The 22,287-nt window shown below is 39.1% G+C and overlaps 1 protein-coding gene across 1 annotated transcript in view; it reads left to right on the plus strand.

Moving 5' to 3' along the window:
* LOC136252718 (carcinoembryonic antigen-related cell adhesion molecule 5-like) overlaps window positions 1-21,424 on the plus strand; it is a 43,453-nt gene extending 22,029 nt beyond the window's left edge. Inside the window, exons 6-8 of the mRNA XM_066045286.1 lie at window positions 11,353-11,640; window positions 19,927-20,023; window positions 21,337-21,424. Coding sequence (XP_065901358.1) covers window positions 11,353-11,640; window positions 19,927-20,023; window positions 21,337-21,424 — 473 coding nt within the window. The remainder of the gene's footprint in view (window positions 1-11,352; window positions 11,641-19,926; window positions 20,024-21,336) is intronic.
* Window positions 21,425-22,287: the final 863 nt, after the last annotated feature.

Raw genomic sequence — 22,287 nt, forward strand, 5'->3', positions numbered from 1 at the left:
AGTCAGCCAAGGGGTGTACAGCTAGCTATATAGCTAGACCATTGAGGGGTGCGGTCATCTTGTTTACACTGTTAAGTAAATAGCCAGATTGTTAAGAGGTGTGGCCTCTGTACTACATCACTATTAGTTCACCTAGATCTTTAATTGATGAGCATGGCCTCAAACCTGTCGCAAACAGGATCCCAATCGCCAAGTTGCATATATCTTACTTAGTATATCTCTTATAGTAGCGCCACCAGGACTGAAGCGCTTCTGAAATACAGCTCTGAAATAATTCTGTGGCATCTAAATATGATGCTGAAAGGAAGTGTTGATATGGAAAATTAATGCCTCGATATGGTTTTGTTGGATGAAGAAGACAACAAGCAGCCTCATTGAGGATAAAAGAAAAGACAAGGCGCAGAGGGCCTACACTTGTCAGAACCCCAAAAAGCACATCTCATTGGTGAGTTTGTTATTGTGGCATAAAATAGTGACCATGTGCTGCTTCATTTGGCCTCTAGGCTTGCAAATGTGGTCAGGCAGTGAGGCAGACTAAATTTAGAGTTTTGACAATTAAAAAAAAAACTATATCCAGCCATCTATTAATACTTTCTTGTTCTTAATGCTGTATTTGATGATAGATGGACTAATATTATTCCGTAATGGTGATTTTCATCACACAAGATGTCTCTAGGATGATTTTGAAGGCAGCAATTTAGGTGGCCTGCATCATTTTCAGGGGGATCCCTATTTTATAATTATACTAAAAACAATCTATGGGATGCCTTTACTTAATGAATTGGTAGTGTACAGTATCATAAAAGAGGTTAAAGCATTACATTCATTTTGATTTGGGAGACCTGAAGTCACAGTTCCAAATATTAATCAGTTAACTCCAGAGGGACTTTCCCTTTAACCCTTAACACACAATGGAATTATGGCTGCATAATAACAGCTTCTGTATATTACTGGCTATTTAAAAAAATTAAAAAATTAAAAGGAAGTAAGGATTGGTATAATATACATGCTAAAAAAAGTAAGGAAACAAGCTCAAAAATGTTACAGCACAAATGAGAAATGATCCAACAGTAAAAAGTAAGTAAACAAGATTAGATGACTACTTGCTAAAATGAGACACACTTTATTGCCTACTTTTTGCTAGCTACCAACTTGAAATGAGACTATCAAATTAGCCAAAAGTAGGGATCAAAGTGTGTCTCATTTTAGCAAGTAGTCATCTAATCTTGTTTCCTTACTTTTTACTGCTGGATCATTTCTCATTTCAGCTGTAACATTTTTGAGCTTGTTTCCTTACCTTTTGTAGCATGTATATTACCGTATAACGGGAATGATTCATGGATAAAAACATTTGCGAATGATCTACTACGTAGTTCCTCATTTGCGAGAAAAAGGTTCATAATTTATTGCATAAAGTAATTAATAATTGGACATGCGCCCACAACGAATTAATCTATTTTTCTATGGATAGGGGACGCTTGACTATATGGCAGACTCTGACATGTTGCATACTATGCATACTAGTAGCCATGCATGATAGCTGTTTCACTGGAGAAGTAGGCATTCGTGATAATGAGTGCGGACAATAGGCACGGTTATAGCCTTGGGGTGGGACTAAAACCGAGGCTAAGACACGTCATTCAGGCACAGTGAAGGGGCTGCAATTATATTTGCCCCATTTAGTAGCACTGATTTTTCCACTGTCACTGAAGTTTGCGTCCGTCTGTTTGACTCACATGCCACAGTCCTGCGCCTTACTGGCTATGCCGTCATGCATATATAGCAGTTTAGCGAGTAGCAAGGCAAGTAGCTACCCGATTATGCACTCGTTACATGAATGCTACATCAACTGATCCATGAAAAAAAATTTTTAATTGTAGGAAAAATCTTGCAAGAAAACATTCACGAATGCACCTAAAATTGTGAAATTCACAAATGTTTTCTTCTGTAAATCATTCCCATTATACAGTATACCAATCCTACTTCCTTTTAATTAAAAAAAAATTTAAAATAGCTAGTTTGTTTCCTTTTTATATAGTCTAGCTAGCTATATTATACTCTTTTTGTTTTCCACATCACTTGAAGCAGCTCTCTTTTACCTTCGTATGCAATAAGCGCCTCTCAAAATAATTATCGTCTTGTCTTTTAAAGCTATTACAGCAACTGTTAAAGGCTTCAGCTGCATTTCTAATGGCCTAATAGTGATGATTTTACAGTAAAGTATTGCTGGATAGTCCACCATTAAGAGTGGAATCCTTGCTTTTAGAAATCTGGATCCCGAAGTGGACCCACCCCTCAAGGACATTTATTAGCTACCTGCCCAGGCAGGCAGGCACGCAGGCAGGCAGGCAGATGAAATCCCAGTGAATTTGAAATTTTTAAAACTCACTGTGCTGTATATTGATACATTCGACTTTTCGCTTCGTTTAACCAAGGTACAGCATCATTGCAGCAGTACTAATGTATTCCAGGTGGATTTTTCAGGTAAAACTTATTACAAGGCCATTTTGTAAGGTGCAAAAATTCACGAAACTATATGATTTCTTACCTACCTCTACTATACAGTACTATCATACTGTATAATCAAGACTCACGGTAGTGAGGCGCGCAGCCAAGAAACTACAAAATGCATGTCCAATTAAAAGACGCGCGGCCACTACTGTGAGTTATTTACGTGTAGGGACGGTTTTGCAATATTAGCCCTGGATTATGCGACATTTCTCAATACGTTTGTATTGCGCTATGCAATAAAAAAAATCTTTTTTCGTAGTAGTAGTAGTAGTAGTAGCAGTAGTAGTAGTAGTAGTTTTCTTGTGACCGGTATTAAAACGCGTATTTAGACATATTTTGCTTTATTTCTCAACCTTGTGTTACACCTATATAGTGTCACCTTATACCAGTCAACTTACCCATGTTTGTACAGTCCATCTAGCACTGACATTATCTAATCCTGGTTTGTTCATATGATTATTTTCTTCGATCAAACCTCTAATCCCTTCAATAACTTTCTGTGAAAGACACGATGTGGACACAAGCCCTAATGTCTGATAAACAAGTTGTAAAAGCTTGTAAAACCGTAAGTTCCCTAGGGAAGGTGTTTTAAGCAGAAATCTTTTAAACTCCACTTAGTGCCACGCCTCATGCATGAGTTGATAATTTGCAGACGTCTTATAGACAGCGTCAAGAATATAGCGTCACTAGAGAAGGTGTTCTAAGCATAATTCTTGTTGCCACACCACACATGTATGGTGTATTAAAATAACTTGTGTGTTCTGGTGGTGCTCAAACCAGCTTGTTACATAGCATTACCCACCCTAACAACAAGTAGTCACTCCCATTGTGGTTTTCATCATGCATGTCATTTAATTAATACACATGTTACATAACAAAATATATCACATTAATTGTTTGTGACATTTACAATAAAATTCTAACAATAAAATGGGATAGTTAGTCCCATCACAACTGTACGCCTCATCCTGGAAATTCAGAAGATTATAATCAACTGAGATATAATGCCAGGATCTTACCAGGCCAGATGAATCTCATCGTCCACGTACATTTGACAATTGAGAACTAAAGAACACACATAACGTTATATAATTCCTCTGTCTATACAAACTTACTCCCCCAAACCTTGATCTTAGTTGCCAAGTTTAGAGCTCTAGCCAAGTTACGTATGTACCACTGCTAGTGAGAGAACCACATACTATGACCAAGTACCCTGTACCGGTAAAATTGACAGGCAGGCATTAAATACAATACCAGCTAAAAATCTCTCACTTTTTATGCAAATTACAGATTTGGGGATCTAAAAATTCATCACACCCTTGAGGTAATACAAAAATTTCTTAGTATACACAGACTGACCTGAAGATCCACAATGTCCTTGATGTTACTATAGTCCAAGTACACTTGACAATTGAAAACTAAAGAACACATGTACACATAACATTATACAATTCCTTTTGTCTATACTTACCCCTCAAACCTTGATCTTAGTTACCAAGTTACGTATGTGCCACTGCTAGTGAGAGAACCGCATGCTATAACCAAGTACCCTGTACTTGTAAAATTGACAGGTGGGCATTAAATACAATACAGCTAAAAATTTGTCACTTTTTATGTAAATGACAGATTTGGGGAACTGAAAATTCATCACACCCTTGAGATAATACGTTTGAGGATTCACTGCAAGTTGGCCTGGCAGTGACCTTACTACACAGTGTCCTGATTAGACAGGTTTCGCTGTTAGTTATTTAGACCAGTATGCAATGTGAATGAGTATTTTTTACAAGCATCATGTATATTACCTCACCTACAGTTCTGGGACTTCTAATTGGCACTACAGTACCAGTGACAATAGCTACTGAAAGCTGTTTGATCTGTACGAGTACACCTTGTTGACAATCCATCCATGAGATAATTTCAAGCCAGGGTTTTTTCTGCTACTCAAGTTGGTACCATCACAGAAGTTTTCAGCTTGGTCTCAGTGAATAGGCTAGTGCAGACATCTGACAGTCTAAAAACCAATCGCATACATGTGGTTAATCAGTGTGAATAGATGTAGCACTTTGTACGCTAGCCTCATTTTTTCACTCCTCCTTTTGTTACTGAACCCTCGTTTCGTTACTGAACCTCCACTCCTCGTTTCATTACTGAATCTCCACTCCTCAGTCTTTTCGTTACTGAATCTCCACGAATAGCTGAGTACATCAGTATTCTCGCGACTCTTTAATATCCATTCGGCTTCTTCAAGTGGTGTACGTATTTTAGTTTCAAATCAATTAAGTACGCTTCACCACTCCATTACAATATAACAAATATTTAGTAGTATTCAGTCCTCTCAAGACATAGACTGCCATCAATAATTAATGTAAACCGCGTATCACGTGTGTGCACTTGAGGTGTTACAAGGACTTTCCAAGAGATTTCCCCTAAATAGGCCACGTGATCATTGTCAGTCGAGTGGAACTTGTTCTTGGTTATGGCTCTACAATGCGGTACTCATACTTTAAGTATATCTAATCCAAAACAGCCAAGCTGTAAAAAAAGTGTGTGGCCCTCAGAAAGGCTATGGTGAAAAAAGATGTGAAATCCAAGGTGGCGGCCAAGTAATGGCTGTGATGGTAGGTTAATGGTAAAAATTTTAATAACGACAATTCAGGTGAATTTTTGTGCCGCTTCACAAAATTTACCTAAATTGTCATTATTAAAATTTTTACCATTAACCTACCATCACAGCCATTTCTTGGCCGCCACCTTGGATTTCACATCTTTTTTCACCATAGCCTTTCTGAGGGCCGCACTCTTTTTTTTACAGCTTGGCTGTTTTGGATTAGATTTCATTTCTTTTTGTATTTGTATACCCCAAAGCCGGCCTATGGCCAGCTTTGGGACTATTTTAACCTATGTTTTTTTCTTTACTACAGGAAGAAGAAAAGATGAAGTAGATGTACTTTAAATATTTTATCAGTAAATGTACAAATTATATATACTGTATAATACATATGTGACCGGATTTGCGAAAAGGGGTCTTCCACACACATCCAATTTGCCAACTTTGACAATTGATAACTTCAGATTGGAAAGAGCTATTGCCTTGAATTTTGGACAGTGGTAAGCACCACTATAGCTGAATACGTGGTAAAATTTTCAGGTTAATATGTTACTTGAATACTGAGTTATGGTCTCCAACGGTTACGGAATTGGATGTGTGTGGAAGACCCCTTTTCGCAAATCCGGTCACATAATATTATATTGATTACAGAAATCTCCATGGTGGTTTCTTTGTAACTGAACACTCTACAAGGTGACTTCTTCTAATTGCTCTCTCTACAGGGTGAATTGTTTGTAGCTGAACGATCTACAAGGTAACTTCTTCTAGCTGATCTCTCTACAGGGTGATGTGTTTGTAGCTGAATTCTGTATAGGTGATTTGTTTGCAGCTGAGCTCTTTACAGCATGGTTTCTTTGTAGCTGAACTCTCTAAAAGGTAACTGATCTTTCTACAGGGCAATTTGTTTCTGGCAGAATTTTCTACAGGGTGATTTCTTTGCAGCTGAACTCTCTACATGGTGGTTTCTTTGTAGCTGAACTCTCTACAAGGTAATTTCTTCTAGCTGATCTCTCTACAGGGAGATTTGTTTGTAGCTGAACTATCTACAAGGTAACTTCTTATAGCTGATCTCTCTACAGGGTGATTTGTTCGTAGTTGAATTCTGTACAGGTGATTTGTTTGCAGCTGAGCTCTTTACAAAATGGTTTCTTTGTAGCTGAACTTTTTCCAAGGTAACTTCTTCTAACTGATCTTTCTACAGGGTGATTTGTTTGTAGCTGAACTATCTACAAGGTAATTTCTTCTAGCTAATTTCTCTACGGGGTGATTTGTTTGTAGCTGAATTCTGTACAAGTGATTTGTTTGCAGCTGAGCTCTTTACAGAATGGTTTCTTTGCAGCTGAACTCTCTACAGGGTGATTTGTTTGTAGCTGAAATCCCTACAAGGTAACTTCTTCTAGCTGATCTTTCTACAGGGCGATTTGTTTGTAGCTGAGTTCTCTACAGGGTGTTTGTTTGCAGCTGAATTCTCTAAATGGTGGTCTCTTTGTAGCTGAACTCTCTACAAGGTGATTTCTTCTATAGCTGAACTTTCTACTGGGTGATTTGTTTGTAGCTGAACTCTCTACATGATGGTTTCTTTGTAGCTGAACTCTCTACAAAGTGATTTCTTCTATAGCTGATCTTTCTACAGGGTGATTTGTTTGTAGTTGAACTTCCTACATGATAGTTTCTTTGTAGCTGAACTCTCTACAAGGTGATTTCTTCTATAGCTGGTCTTTCTACAGGGTGATTTGTTTGTACCTGAACTATCTACATGATGGTTTCTTTGTAGCTGAACTCTCTACAAGGTAACTTCTTCTAGCTGATCTCTCTACAGTACAATTTGTTTGTACCTGAACTCTCACATGATTGCTTCTTTGAAGCTGAACTCTCTACAAGGTGATTTCTTCTAGCTGATCTTTCTACAGGGTGATTTGTTTGTAGCAGAACTCTCTACAAGGAAACTTCTTCTAGCTGATCTCTCTACAGGGAGATTTGTTTGTAGCTGAACTCTCTATACGTGATTTGTTTGCGGCTGAATTCTCTACATGATGGTTTCTTTGTAGCTGAACTCTCTACAAGGTAACTTCTTCTAGCTGATCTCTTTACAGGGTGAATTGTTTGTAGCTGAACAATCTACAAGGTAACTTCTTCTAACTGATCTCTCTACAGGGTGATTTGTCTATAGCTGAACTCTCTACAAGGAAACCTCTTTTAACTGAGCTCTGTACAGGGTGAATTGTTTGTAGCTGAACTATCTACAAGGTAACTTCTTCTAGCTGATCTCTCTACAGGATGATTTGTTTGTAGCTGAACTATCTACAAGGTAACTTCTTCTAGCTGATCTCTCTACAGGGTGATTTGTTTGTAGCTGAATTCTGTATAGGTGATTTGTTTGCAGCTGAGCTCTTTACAGAATGGTTTCTTTGTAGCTGAACTCTCTACAAGGTAACTTCTTCTAGCTGATGTATCTACAGGGTCACTAGTTTGTAGCTGAATTCTCTACATGGTGGTTTCTTTGTAACTGAACTATCTATAAGGTGACATCTTCTAGCTGATCTTTCAACAGGGTGATTTGTTTGTAACTGAACTCTCTACAAGAAAACTTCTTCTAAATGATGTCTGAACAGGGTGAATTGTTTGTAGCTGAACTCTCTACAGGGTGATTTGTTTGTAGCTGATCTCTATACAGGTTACTTATTTCTAACTGATCTCTTGAATTCTGTTCAGGGTGACTGCTCTATTAGGATGACTGCTCTATTAGAGTATCTCGATCTCGCACTTGCTACACCAAGTTGGATTTCGTGTTATAACTCCGTGGCTTTAAGTCTGATTTTTCTACACCATTGAAGAGCCTTTCTAAGATGATAACTCCATCTGTGCAGCGATTTTCAAAGCATTACCCCAAGTGGTTTATCTGGTAGGCGTGGCAAGCATAATAATAATAATAATAATAATAATAATGAAAAATTAGCTAATCTCGATTGCATAATCGTTACACACTGTTGATTTTTTCGCTGTATTTTTCTGGTTTTTAGCTCAATCTATTTCAAACCACAAAAGGTTTGAGGTTCAATAGTTAACCTATTCACCCACCGATTTTCAGCTTCTTCCCATACGCGGTTTAGCTTGTAGGCGTGACAACATATTGGTGTTATTTTTCGTGCATAATCGCTCATAACTCTTTGCCTGTTTATGGTATTCCAGCCAAAGTTGGTACAGAGATGCGCCTTTATACCCCCCTTATGTGTGCCAAATGTCAAGGCAATCGGATAACGTGTTCGCGTTTTATAGCAGTTTTTGTAAGTGTGCGAAAAGAGGAAGAAAAATAAGAAGAAAAAAAACGAAGAAACTAAGCCAATTTTTGAAGTCGCATATCTCAGGAATGCCTGAAGCGATTTTGCTCAAATTTGGAATGTGGAGTACTGAAGTTGGAGGGAATGTACACAGCAAAATTTGTGTTGTTTCATCAAGGCAGCACAGAGCTACGGAGGTGCGAAAATTGTGTTTTCTTTCTTCCTGTCAATATACTCACGGGGTTGCGCGCTGGCTTCTTGGGCCGCACGACACACTACCGTGTGTCTTGATGTTAAAGCATAGCCACCAGTGCTATATGAAAAATAAAGTACGAGGTGCGCGGCCAAGATGCTAATAAAGCACGAGGCGAAGCCGAGTGCTTTATTAGCCTCAAGGCCAAGCACTGAGTACTTTATTTTTTATATAGCACGAGCAAGGCTTTGCTTTAAATGATTTATGTAACTTTCTACTCGTGTAGCTTCACCATACACTAGCACTCGTAATTGCACGAACTATTAGCGGCCTGAACACACACAAACCAGTTTAACAAAGTAACTCACGCGTAGTTCACCATAGTTTGGCATGGTAGACGTTCGTCTTTTGGCAGGTTTTGCTCGCAACCCACAATCGATTCTATTGTGAGTCACATGATGAAGTATTTACGTGATATCTCCAGGACTTGTCCGTTTACATTAACAAACGTAACAGCAATGTTACCTTCTCCCACCCATCATCGAAGCATTTAGGTATGTCTATAAAAGCAATCCAGTGGTAAAACTCGTATTGGCTGGGGTGATTGATCACTCTGCGCAGCAAGGCTATCAGCCTTCACCGGCTTGGGTGATTAGTCATACTGGCGTGAGCCCCGTAGGCTATTAGCCTGCACTAAGGCACGTGGGCAACTGTGCTTTATTGCCCACAAAGTGTGCTTTATTGTACTGCAAAGAGTGCTTTATTGAACGAATAAAGCACTCTTTGTGGTCGATGAAGCAGTTGACCAGCTGAGAGTGTACTTTATGAAATTTAAAGTACACTTTTTCCTTTGATCTTGCCCACGTAAAGTTCTATAATGTATTTTATTGTTTAATAATATTGTACTTCCCTCTCAAGACATGGAGACTGCCATCAATGATAATAATATAAATAGCGTATCAAGTATGTTCACTTTTCACTTCAAGTGTTACTGTGCAGGAACTTTCCAAGGGATATCCCCTAAATGGGTCACGTGATAATTGTCAGTCAGGTGGAACTTATTTATTTCCATTAATGTACCATGGAGCTTGTGTTGTGGCTTTCATTAATCAATCATTACGCACATACCATTGTACAACGAACTTTGTAACAAATTGCTGGAATGTGGTTCATGGTTTGCTGTTATGAGCTTGTATTGTGGCTTTCAACTTTTGTAACAGATTGCTTAAATATGGTTCGTGGTTTGCCAATGATTGCGTATATGAGTTGGGGTTGTTCCACACAGCTTGCACAATATCAAGATGTCTGCATGACGCCACAAGATTAAGTGAGGCCTGTAAAAGAACAAGCAGGCACTGAACTTAACCTTAAATTAAACACACATGCAACTAACCTGGAACATCAGTCGCAACACCAAAGACACTTGCTTGGATATCCTCTTGGGTTAACTATGGAGTGACATGTGTAATTAATCGGCACTAAACAGAATCTACAACACAATTTTCTTTTCTGCAAGAACTTTTTAGCACCAAGTAAGGGCACTACCATCTCACCTACAAGAGCATTTCACAAGAGATGTGATATTAACTTGAGCACAACTAATACGTGGTGTATGTTTGTGAACATGTGTGTATAGTATTGGCACATTTTGTGAGCGTCTTGTGCTTGTATATGATGTAAGCGTGTGTTTGTATGTAGTGAAATAAAAATAATAGTATGATGTTTGTGATCTCTTTCATAACCTTTAGCAAAGCATCTAGCTCTACGAGTGGCAAACCAAGCGGATACATTGTCCTCAGGACACTATGGCAGTGGCCATAGCAGGTTTTATTCATTGATAAATACAGAATGATGATATACTCCAATAGAACAGTCAAGCAACAATAAATACTCTAATAGAACAGTCAGGCAATAAAATACTCTAATAGAACAGTCATTGAAAAATATAGCTAAATATTTACATCTCTGTCTGAAAACACTCCCAGTTCCCAGATGCAATCTCAGAGTTGCTATTTCAAGATAGTGGCATTCCCCCCAAGATCACCTAGAAAAGCATGCTTTGTAAATAAGTGCTTTACACACATCTTTGGTAACCCAGACTGTAGCCATTACTTGGCATGATCACTAATTTCCACTGGCCTTTGTCCTAATAAAAAATTAACCGTTACTATAGAAATGTATGTTATATGTTCACCACCTATCAGTAGATTTGTGTTTGGTTGCAACACCTCTACAAGGCATAATTCATCATACACCCCCAATGGCTTGAACATTGGGTCTGTAAATTATATAATTGACAAAAATTAGTGATATCCCCCCAAAAAACACCTTTGCTGTAAAAAAAGCGCGTCCAAGAAACTACAAGTATCTGTAATTCCATGTAAAAACAGATAAGCTGTAGAAAAACACTCCATGAAATTAATGGGTAACTGAAAGAGTATGATTCTTGGCCACTCTAGATATCAGCTCTTTCAGTTACCCATTAATTTCATGGAGTGTTTTTCTACAGCTTATCTGTTTTTACAAGGGGTTACAGATACTTGTAGTTTCTTGGACGTGCCTTTTTTTACAGCAAAGGTGTTTTTGGGGGGGATATATTTTTACTTGTACAGTAATGCAATATAAATGTGTTTATGTACTACTCTGTAAAAGTTTTCCTCTAGCAGTTAAATTTTTTTTGACTATTTTATGCAAGGCATATGCTTGGAAAGTGGTGGTATATTTGTATGATCTACAGGTACTATAACTTATTTCCAATATAGTTCTCAGACCTAACATCACTGATATCACCTTCACTCCACAACCAACCAATACTTCATTGTTACTCAACTTTACTAATAGTCAGTTAATGACTTGTAGTGCTAGTGGTGGTCCTCGGATCATGACCATGTGGTTGTTTGATGATGGTTCATCATTGTCAACAGTGGCCAATGGTAGTGACACTGTAACTCATAACATCTCATCCTCATCAACCAGTGATACTGGTACTTATTACTGCATAGCCACTATTGATGGAATGAATGACACTTCAGATGTGTACACTTTGTTTGGTAAGTCATTACTATGCTACTGTATATATGTAACATGATAGTGTATTTAGGATATACAAATGTGTGCAATTTCTATCTGTTTTCTTATTTATAGGCTGTTCGCATTCACCTGAGCCCTTGTTTCTTGTTTAATAATTCTAGCTACATAGGCCAGCTGCCCCAACATTTAGTAGCATTGTGAAGCCCTTTAAATGGTGGGACTGTTTATCAAATAGTGCTTTGATATGGGCAAGAACAAGTGAGTTATAAGGCTTTAAAAGTATCCCCATACATTTAGTATGGATGATTCAGGTGCGCAAACATGTTTACAACATGAAAACATGTTTGTTCCAGTACAAAACCATTGGAAGTGAACACATATTTACCTCTGTGATATCACTATTTTTGGCGGGGGCTCAGGTGACACTTACAGTCTATAGTTTTGGTTAAAATTAATACGGGAAGGTACAAATACAGGACTGGATCACTGGACTGAACTACTGGAATGGGACTACTGGACTGGTGTTTAATGGTTTTTAATTTCATTTTTTACATTCCAGGGTACAAGGTTGTGTTTGTAGCTGTATTTGTGAAAAAGAAATGCCTACTTGATACATTCTCCACCAAAGCATCCTATTGCAGACTACTTGCATACATATGTAGAATTCCCTGTTTCAAATTTTAATGTGTATAAATAGTAAATTTTAATGCCTTTTGCTTGATATGTATGCACTCAGACCTTGGGCTGTCGGGCGTACATATCAGGTAAGCCCTAGTGCCAGCGTTACAACTATTACATGTATTTATGTACACATTGGCTTAATATCATCATATAGTACAGCTCACGGGTAACGTCGCATGTACACGCATGACGCGTATGACATGTGCCCGAGTGACCCGTGTGGATGCAGCAAGGCTACAGTAATGCTCCTTGATAGCTAACTTTACTCGAGAGCGTCACGCAAGACCAGATACCAGGTCTCACCTATATATGGTCTTGGGAGGCGGAACTGAGCCAGTTCTGCCAGCTGTGAAGTCTCCTATTGCAATGCCTGTGTTGTAGCTACTGAATACTTGGTAACCTACTTGACTCTGTCACGGACTACAGTCAGTACAGCTAGCAGTAGCTACCGTAAACCTAGATGGATTGGTCACCAAGTAATGCCACAGAACCCCAGTTAGTGCATTTTTCTTATTCGTATTTTCTTTATCTAGTTAGTTAAAGGAATGGTCAACCGAAGTTTCAAGCCAAGAAATTTCGAAATTACAGCGCTACGAAGTGCTAACAGCAAAAAATTGATTTGTACAGTGACAATAAACTACAGGTGTTTAATAAAATGATCATAACATACGGATTCAGTCCTCTACCAAGATGAAACTTGCACCATCGAATTCTCCATGAACAAGCAAATCCATTGCTGAGTAAGTTTTGTCTTCCAGCCCTTTCCTACGTCCACGGGGGACCGGTGAAGGCGAGCGAATGTGAGAAAAAGCGATAGTGAACTGCTTGTCCAACGCAAGGAAGACTAACGCTTATATCTTCTGTCTCCTTGAGAGTACTGACATGAAACAAAGATTTTGGAACGCCTCTTGCTCTTGGGATCATGATGCTACCAAGGTTTTTAGTGTTATCGCTTTCCTTCACTGTGAAACAAGCGCTTTAGAATTTACGGATTTTTTTTTCGTTTTCGTAAATATTCCACCCATTGCGTTCTGCAGGCCCAGTGTGTGTTTATTGCATTCTACTGTATAATTAGCTAGCTAGACTTGCACAAACATAATTATGGGACCGATCACAAATGTTTATGTGATTTAAGTGTTGTATGAATGTGCTAAACTCAGTAGCGAGTGTTCTCATGTGTGGCGAGCTTCTCACGTGGCTAGTGTATATCTATGCGATATTCCACAGGTACTGTACAGTACATTGCAAAAGAATGATCTTGCGAGAAGATGCGAGCATTACTCGCATGTGTATACTCACGACATTACCTTTGAGCTGTACTGTACATGTGCATAATTCTTATCTGCAAAAATTGATAAAGAAAGCACCAAGAAGGCGTTTCGAAGAAATAGCAATAGGGAAATCAATATAATTTATTGCCAGTACCATATTAGTGCAATAATACTTGGGACATGTCACACTCACATTCAAGCAGTTATGACTAAAATTGTGTTGAAGAGAGTGTAAGAGCCAGTGTGCCTAACAAAAGTATTCAATAATGCAACCAAAAACCATTAGACACCAGTCCAGTAAGCCATTCTAGTAGTCCAGTCCAGTAGTCCAGTCCAGTGTTTGTACTTTCCCAATTAATACACTTTTAACTTATTTACAGCAAAATTCCAGGTTATACATGGAGATCATATGGCACAAATAAAACCTTCTACGTAAAAGCTTTAAAAACCTGCACAAGACCTGTACAGTCATTAGATCATTCAAAACAGTTTAAAACTTTCTGAGTAATTTACTTAAATATTACAGATATATCTAAGCAATTGGGTTGAGAAAATACAACAGATTACTCCATGCTTTGATTTGTTGGACCTAATACACTGCATCATTTTCCTTCATAATTTGACACCTGTCTAGTAAAATTTCTAAACCCTACATGCCTTCAAAATTCTTTGTGTGATATAACACTCAATAACTTTAACTGGACGAAAACTTTTTGAGTTAATCTAAAGGTGCTTTTGTGCTAGGTTTTACCCAACCAAAACTGTCATGTTGTCATGAGGGGAAATAAAGCAGGATTTCGGGTGATATTTTATCACTGGCCGTGCCCACCCCCTCACCGTCCTTACTATACAGTACTAGTGTTGCACCGATATGCATATTTTTACATTTACCGATACCGAGTTTTCACTCATTTCTGTAGCCAATATGCCAATATTTACTGATATTCTATAGGTCAGGGGAGAAGGAGCAAAAATCATCTAAAGTTTATGCGTGTATAACATTAATTGCAATAATTTAATTACTTGCATGGGCAGACAATTCTACAATGTTTGCTACCAGTGTGCCACTAACCCCTTTCATGGAAATGAAAGCCAAGTAGTTATAAAATGCTGAAGTAAGCTTCTCAAACGGAGTTTTGGTGGTATTCCAGACCCTTTGCAAATACTGTAGTGATTGGTTAATTGTGTGGGCAGCCGATAAATATATACAGCCTATTTAATACCACACTATTCACATATAAACAAGCCTAAATAGTTTTAAACAGGTACAGCAAATAAATGTTTACCACTTACCTCTGCATTCACTGCTTTCTTTTAATACTGTCATGTGTTTATTACTGTCATTAATGAAAGATTGTGGGTTTAGATTATCAGCAAATAATTTCCTCTTCGTTCGTAGCTGATACCGATACTTGCAAAATCATCTTTTAATGTCGGTCGTTTAATAGAGAACCACAAACAATCAGCCTTTTGTTCCAAGCTGATATTGTTCATTTGTCAACCGCCGTCCAATGATGGTTGTTGTTTTGGTAGTTGTGCAGGGTTCCATGGTTCTCTTATACAATTTTTCAATAGGACCATTGATATGATCAGCCACAAATTGTGGCTCCCAATTGCATGAGGCTTGGGGGCGAAATACCTGGGGGTTCCCAACTTTGAAGCCACAGGGATTTCTAAGGCCATAGGAAGGCTACAGCCTTTCCCTCCAAGCCGCACATGCATAGGAACCCCACACTGCATCACTAACCAAAACACTGATCCCTGCATTGATAACAAGGCAGAGATAGGATGTAACCTATAAGAATGAATGATTGTGCAAGATGATGTGATAGAGGATACAAGAACCTGAGTCCCAGGTAGAAAATGTCCATTCCTCACTAGGCCACCAAGAGTAGGCAATGAAGTATCGATTCTTATTAAGGAGGCATCATGAACTAGCTAGGCCAGACAGAAAACAATATATGTGACTGGGCCTGCGAAAATAGGGCATGTGGGCACATGATTTTTGCCTAATTTTTCAAACTTTCATCACTTATAACTTTTTGTACCATTATGCTATGGCAATGCAATTTTCAGCTTGTACTAAACATTTACCTGGCTTTGCAATGCAAGTTACAGAATGCAAATAGTCTGTTCCAATACTAAGATATGACTTGTAGAGTGACAGGGTGTAGTTTGTACCCACATGCCCTGTTTTTGCAGGCCCGGTCACATATGGTAGTGTTGCAACTATTCATTTACTGTATATATATTTGGGGGGGATAGGATTGATGACGGAGTTAATGAAACGAAGATAGGAAGTCCATGTAATCGTGTGCAATGTGTTGTAAGCACTGCACAATGGTGGCCAATATATATTATGTTTATGCAAGAGTAAATATAACTTGCTGCATGTTTTTTATTTGTGACCGGATTTGCGAAAAGGGGTCTTCCACACACACATACAATTTACGAACTTTGACAATTCATAACTTAATATTGGAAAGAGTTATTGACTTGAAATTTGGTCATAGGTGAGCACCAGCATAGGTTAATGGATGGAGAAAATTTCAAGTTTGCATCTTTCTTGAACAAAAAGTTATGGTCTTCCAAATTCATAGAATTGGATGTGTGTGGAAGACCCCTTTTCACAAATCCGGTCACATTTTTATTTTTTTTTTTGACTAAAATATAAATATGCACCCTCTTAACCACACCATGTGAAGGCTATGATAATGAAAATCCATCCAGCTAGCTGAGGCCAAATTCAGCACTGCCAACTCACTGACAGTGTGTACTACTAACCACCAAAAGTGCCATAACAGAGCTCCAGCCTATGGAGCACTAACAATTCCAATGGTAGACAGTCTTTACTGCACATACTAGGGCCAAGCGGTATTATCGTTTTAACGATATATCGCGATATTTTGAAAGTATCGTTATTGAAATATTTGCCATCAACCATCATGACACCATGCCTGCACACCACTGCTACTAAAATCCATTTGTTATGCAGTACTAGGCTAAGAATCCTTGTAAGTCATAACCTGCAGAGAGGTGTGAATACCATAACATAACCTCAAAAATGTTTTACAATAACTGTTAGGATGATAGTGATGTTACCTTTAAAGACTTCCTGCAGGAATGCCGAGCAGTACACTATGTAGCACCAGCTATGATTGACTTATTTGTAAGTATTGTGAATTATTCAGTATCATGAATAGTGGCCCCAGTATTGATGGCAATACCAAAATGGCAGTATTGCTCAGCCCTAGCACATACTGCATGTGCCTGCATCCCTGTCAATAATCCCAAAAACAAAGACAAGCATAGTTCATTCCTTAAATATGTCATGTGTCTTTGCATCTATGTGGTACACCCATTAGGACAATATACTAGCAATGTACTATATACTGACTGCTGAGATAATATCGGAAGAGGTATAAACCCAGTATTTAGTAACATTATTTAGAGGTATAGTGTATGTGATACTTTAAGCAGCCAGCTACAGAGAATATATATGCAATGGTGACTGTCAACTGTGTTTGCCTGAATAATAATGGAAACTACACAATACTCAATAACAATAACTGTGTGCAGCAGTGTTATAGCCTATTCCTGTTGGTATTGCATAGTGTTAAATAGTAGTGTATAATGTGTCAGTTGTTGACCAAATATACTTTACATACTCAATTGCCACCGGAATTCTACATTAATTTTGGAGTACACACACCAGCTAGGGTGCTTGTCAGTGACATAGATTGGTAATGGTGACAATTATTGAGCATGTATCTGCACTTAAGGAGTGTATGTATGTGCATTGTTTGGAGAACATGTTGACAGTTCCTGCCAGTGTCGGATTACAGGTATCATTATATAGTGTTAGGTATTTATGTAGGTACATATGAAGTGACTCTTATGCATTGATTGTGGTAGTCACACTTTACATGTGCATGCATCCCTTCTGGGGACGCAATGTATGTTTCACATACGTACAAAGTGTTTCAAAAAGAATGCTCACTGACACCAATGGCCAAGTGGGACTTTGGGTGGTTGCCTTCATTCCTGAGACATAATAATGGTTGTAGCTGTGCCTCCAGAATTTTTTTTTAATAGTAATCCTACAAGGCAGTTCCTTATTTTACCAAGGTGGTACTAACATTGATAACCACAAAGGTGAGAGCTTTCTTCAAGTGTGTATGTGTTTGGGACACAGAGAGAAAGAAGGGGGGGGGGGGGGAGGTGGGTAAGATAGCACTAATTCATAATCTGTATCCCTGGCAGTATTAGCTAACCAAGTATGAATAGTATATGCAATAAGATGATAGTGGATAATGTCATACAGCAGTTATACGTACCCAGTGTTAATGTTGTCACTAACCTTTACTGGGAACAACTGTCTTTGGTGGTAGTCTAACCCTTCCCCAGTCTGTATGTAGCTTTGGTTGTCTTCTGAGATCATTTGACTCTACCACGATCTAAAGTTGATTGTGGTGAGTTGGTAGGTGTGCAAGGCCCCGACTGCTTTGGGGAAGACCTAATTTATTTCAATTGTTTTGACTGTTTCAGGCCAAGAGTAATAATACAAATCAAGCGACAAATACTTGGGCAGGCAAGAAGGTTGGAGCGGAGTCAGCAAATGACCATCCAAATTCTTGCTGCTGAAACCTATACCTATTAAGCAGTCATCCTAAGTGGGACCTTGCACTATCACACTCTCTCTATAGAGAATGGAGGTGCTGCGTATGCAGCAAATGAAGAGCCTTTATCAGTGCAATGTACCAGTTTGTCATTTTTAAAAAAGGATTTGATACCTATGGATATGAAGCTGACTTTATCCTAAGTTGGCTCTTCCTACTGAGCGTACCCAGTTGGGCGGACCTATATTTACCCTAGTGGCAGCAGTATAGGTCTGAATGGCCAACGATGGCAACATTATGCGTGTAACCATGAACCAACATTTGCCTTAGTAGGCAGTGATGTTGGTTCAGTAAATGACACTGTATGTAACAATGATATGAACCAATATTTGCCTAAGTGGCAGCTGTATTGGCTCAGTAACTGACAATGTCTGTTTTGAAATGTGAACCAACACATGCCTTAGTAGACAGTGATGTTGGCTCTGTAAATGACAATGTATGTAACATTGATATGAACCAATATTTGCCTTAGTGGCAGCTGTATTGGCTCAATAATTGACAATGTATATTTCAAAAATATGTAAACCAACATTTGCCTTAGTAGGCAGCGATGTTGGCTCGGTAAATGACACTGTATGTAACAATGATATGAACCAATATTTGCCTATGTGGCAGCTGTATTGGCTCAGTAACTGACAATATCTGTTTTGAAATGTGAACCAACACATGCCTTAGTGGACAGTGGTGTTGGCTCTGTACATGACAATGCATGTAACATTGATATGAACCAATATTTGCCTTAGTGGCAGCTGTATTGGCTCAATAATTGACAATGTATATTTCAAAAAAAAAAAGTGAACCAACATTTGCCTTGGTAGGCAGCGATGTTGGCTCGGTAAATGCCACTGTGTGTAACTATGATATGAACCAATATTTGCCTTAGTGGTAGCGGTACTGGCTCAACAACCCACGTTATAAAAGGTAATGATGTGCATCAGTGGGAGGGTGGGTGGTAGAAGCAGTTTGTCTACCCATTCTTCACGGTTGCACGTGTTACTGCATGTGCATGCGCTGATGTTCTAAATATAGCACTAACTCTCATTAACGCTCTTCTCCAAACAACCAATGATATGGTGAGTATACTATATCTGTTAGATTCCAACATTAACCTGTTTTAAATATTTTAAACTTCATTTAATGTTGTCACTAACCTTTACTGGGAACAACTGTCTTTGGTGGTAGTCTAACCCTTCTCCAGTCTGTATGTAGCTTTGGTTATCTTCTGAGATCATTTGACTCTACCACGATCTAAAGTTGATTGTGGTGAGTTGGTAGGTGTGCAAGGCCCCGACTGCTTTGGGGAAGACCTAATTTATTTCAATTGTTTTGACTTTTTCAGGCCAAGAATAATAATACAAATCAAGCGACAAATACTTGGGTAGGCAAGAAGGTTGGAGCGGGGCCAGCAAATGACCGTCCAAATTCTTGCTGCTGAAACCATAGAAAGATGACCATGTATACATGGGAATCTTTCACCACCAAGGATTCTGGCGCAGACGCTTCGATGCATTATCGCTTATTTATATTACAAGCATATTATATGTGTGTACAAGTAAATAGAATACAGTCAAGTTACAGTACTCTGTGTGATGTATGATACTGTACTTAAGCGTGCAATAAATGTGTAGTGCTGCATATCAAGTCAGTTCATGTGTTTCTTGTTACTGTTACCTAGGTGCTGTCACTCTGCTGTGGAAAATACTAGATGAAGCTGAAGCTATCAATGCGGAAAATTTGGCTAGCTCACATGGAGGTGTCTTGATGTATCTTTGGTAAGCGTCACTCTGCCATCTGCCTAACATCTTGATGTATGCGTCAGGTATATTTGCTTTGGCTGCGGTGGTTGCTGCTCCAATGCGGAAGCTGTGGGAATTGTACCAATTGCAATTAACTTGCAATTCGGACAGGACTGAGTTTAATGCTGTGCAGAAAATTTGTCTGGTAAGGCCTTGGCCATTCTCTGTGAGGAATAGAGGTCCTGGTTGTGTTCCTCTTCGTGCCAGGTATGGGAGGATACCTAGTATGGGACATACATTTGTGTTGGTTGCGCCTAAGTAAATTTGTACGCATTGCCGAAAAGGGTCAGTCTTTGATTGTTTGATATGGATTCTCAGAACATTGGGATTATCTCTGTGATCTATGGAGATATCCTGGAGTGACAGGTGTAGAGATGGGTCATAGCCATTGTGGCTTGGGATGGTAAACTCGCTAACACGCAAGAATCCAAAAAAGGCCAAATAACAAGCAGCCCAAAGCATGATATTTCTGTACAAGTGGGGTTGGTTAGAGAGTATGTTTTTTATGCTTTGCATTAATTGGAGAGTGATTGGCAGTCAGACCCTAGGTGAAGAAGTAGATGCTTGAGCCTTTTTTATGCCACGTAAGACTAGCTGAAGCCGAGGTGTGAGCTGCTCACTGAACCGTTCATGTAGGCCTGCAACAATGTGCATATGATGGATGGCTGGCTGCCAGATACACTTTAATAGTGGTGTGGGACATGTTAGCAGTAGCCAGATAGGAAGCAAACAAGATCAGTGTTGTTTCTGATGACGGTATCGGGGAAATTCTAGATACTGTGCAGAATTGAATGTACTTGTTCTTTCCAGCTGAGTATGTTGTGATAGTTGATGGAGCCAGTCCTTGAATAAGGAATTGGTTGGCCTTGCAGTAGAGATCAGTTAAATGTGCAGCATCTGGTAAGGGCATGAGGTGGTGGAACCCATCTACAAGGATGATGATAGTAGACCATAAAGGTAGCAGCCTGGTAACAATACATGGGGAAATTGTGTACGGATGCGTGGTGAGGTGAAATGTAAGTGCGAACTTAAAGCAAGCATGCCCGTGTAAACAATTAATAAATAAAGAAGAGATGCGATATGTGTACCTAAGAGAAAGCTTAGTGTGACAATATACATTATGGGGTATGCGTGTGAGTGTGCATGCAAGCATGCATATTATGCACCTTATAATTAGTCTCGTGAAGATACATACTTACACTTATGATTGTATGACACGAGAACAAATACACGGATATGAAATGCCAAAGGAAATATCAATGTTAGTATATAACTTAACGTGTTTACAGTTATTGTAATGGTTCACAAGGTGTAGACAAGATGTGGAATGACTATCTGGAAAACTGGATGACTTGTTTGAAGTATCGGAGGAAATGAGACGATGTCCAGTCAAGTTGCCTTGGTGATATGATTTGAGCAAGGCAGAGTGGGATTGGAGTTGGTAAGCGAGATGCTGTTGGATGTAGGATGAAGAATTGCTGAAGCTTATTTCTTGACAGTAAGTCGGCTGCTGTGTTTTGGACTCCTCGAAGGTGGGTGATCGTAATGTGAATGTCGTAATGAGCTGTAAAAAACCATAGACATATCAGGAGGTGCATCACTATGTTGTCTTTTGAAGCACCTTTCCAAATGGAATCTACGAGCCCAAGATTGTCACAAAAGAACTGTACCTTCTTTCGGTTTAACAATCTACCCCAGATTGAGCAGCTCAAGATGATGGGTACGAGTTCCTTGGCCATTATGGTAATTGGTGTCCACTCGGGGGGCAGCAGAACTGGAACCATTAGTCTCCAAATCGTGCCCCACAGCCCCACGTACCAGAAGCATCCGTCCACAGACAGTAATCAAAGGTAGTTTCTTTTGAACAATGCAGAAAACTGACTCCATTCCAATAGGTAACAAACAAGTGCCACCAGCACAAGTCTGATTTGAATGCGGTGTTGAGTCTGGTTCGGTGAGACAACTTCTTCACTCTTGCAGCTGTTGCATACATTCGTGACACAAATGTTCTGCCTGGCTTGACAACTTTCATGACGTGTTGTAAAAGACCAACAAGTGATAGGATGGCCCTTTTGTTGGCATCTCTCTTTTTCAGCCATGCTTTAATCTCGTTACGAATGTTCTGCAGCTTGGTAGGTGGAAGTTGGGCCTCCATGTTTTGGGTGTCTAGGGTAATTCCTAAAAATGTAAGTGTCTCTGCAAGTCCCTCTATTTTTTCTATTGCTAAGGGGATACCAAGG

This window comes from Dysidea avara, chromosome 4, assembly GCF_963678975.1.
Source record: "Dysidea avara chromosome 4, odDysAvar1.4, whole genome shotgun sequence".
NCBI lineage: Eukaryota > Metazoa > Porifera > Demospongiae > Dictyoceratida > Dysideidae > Dysidea > Dysidea avara.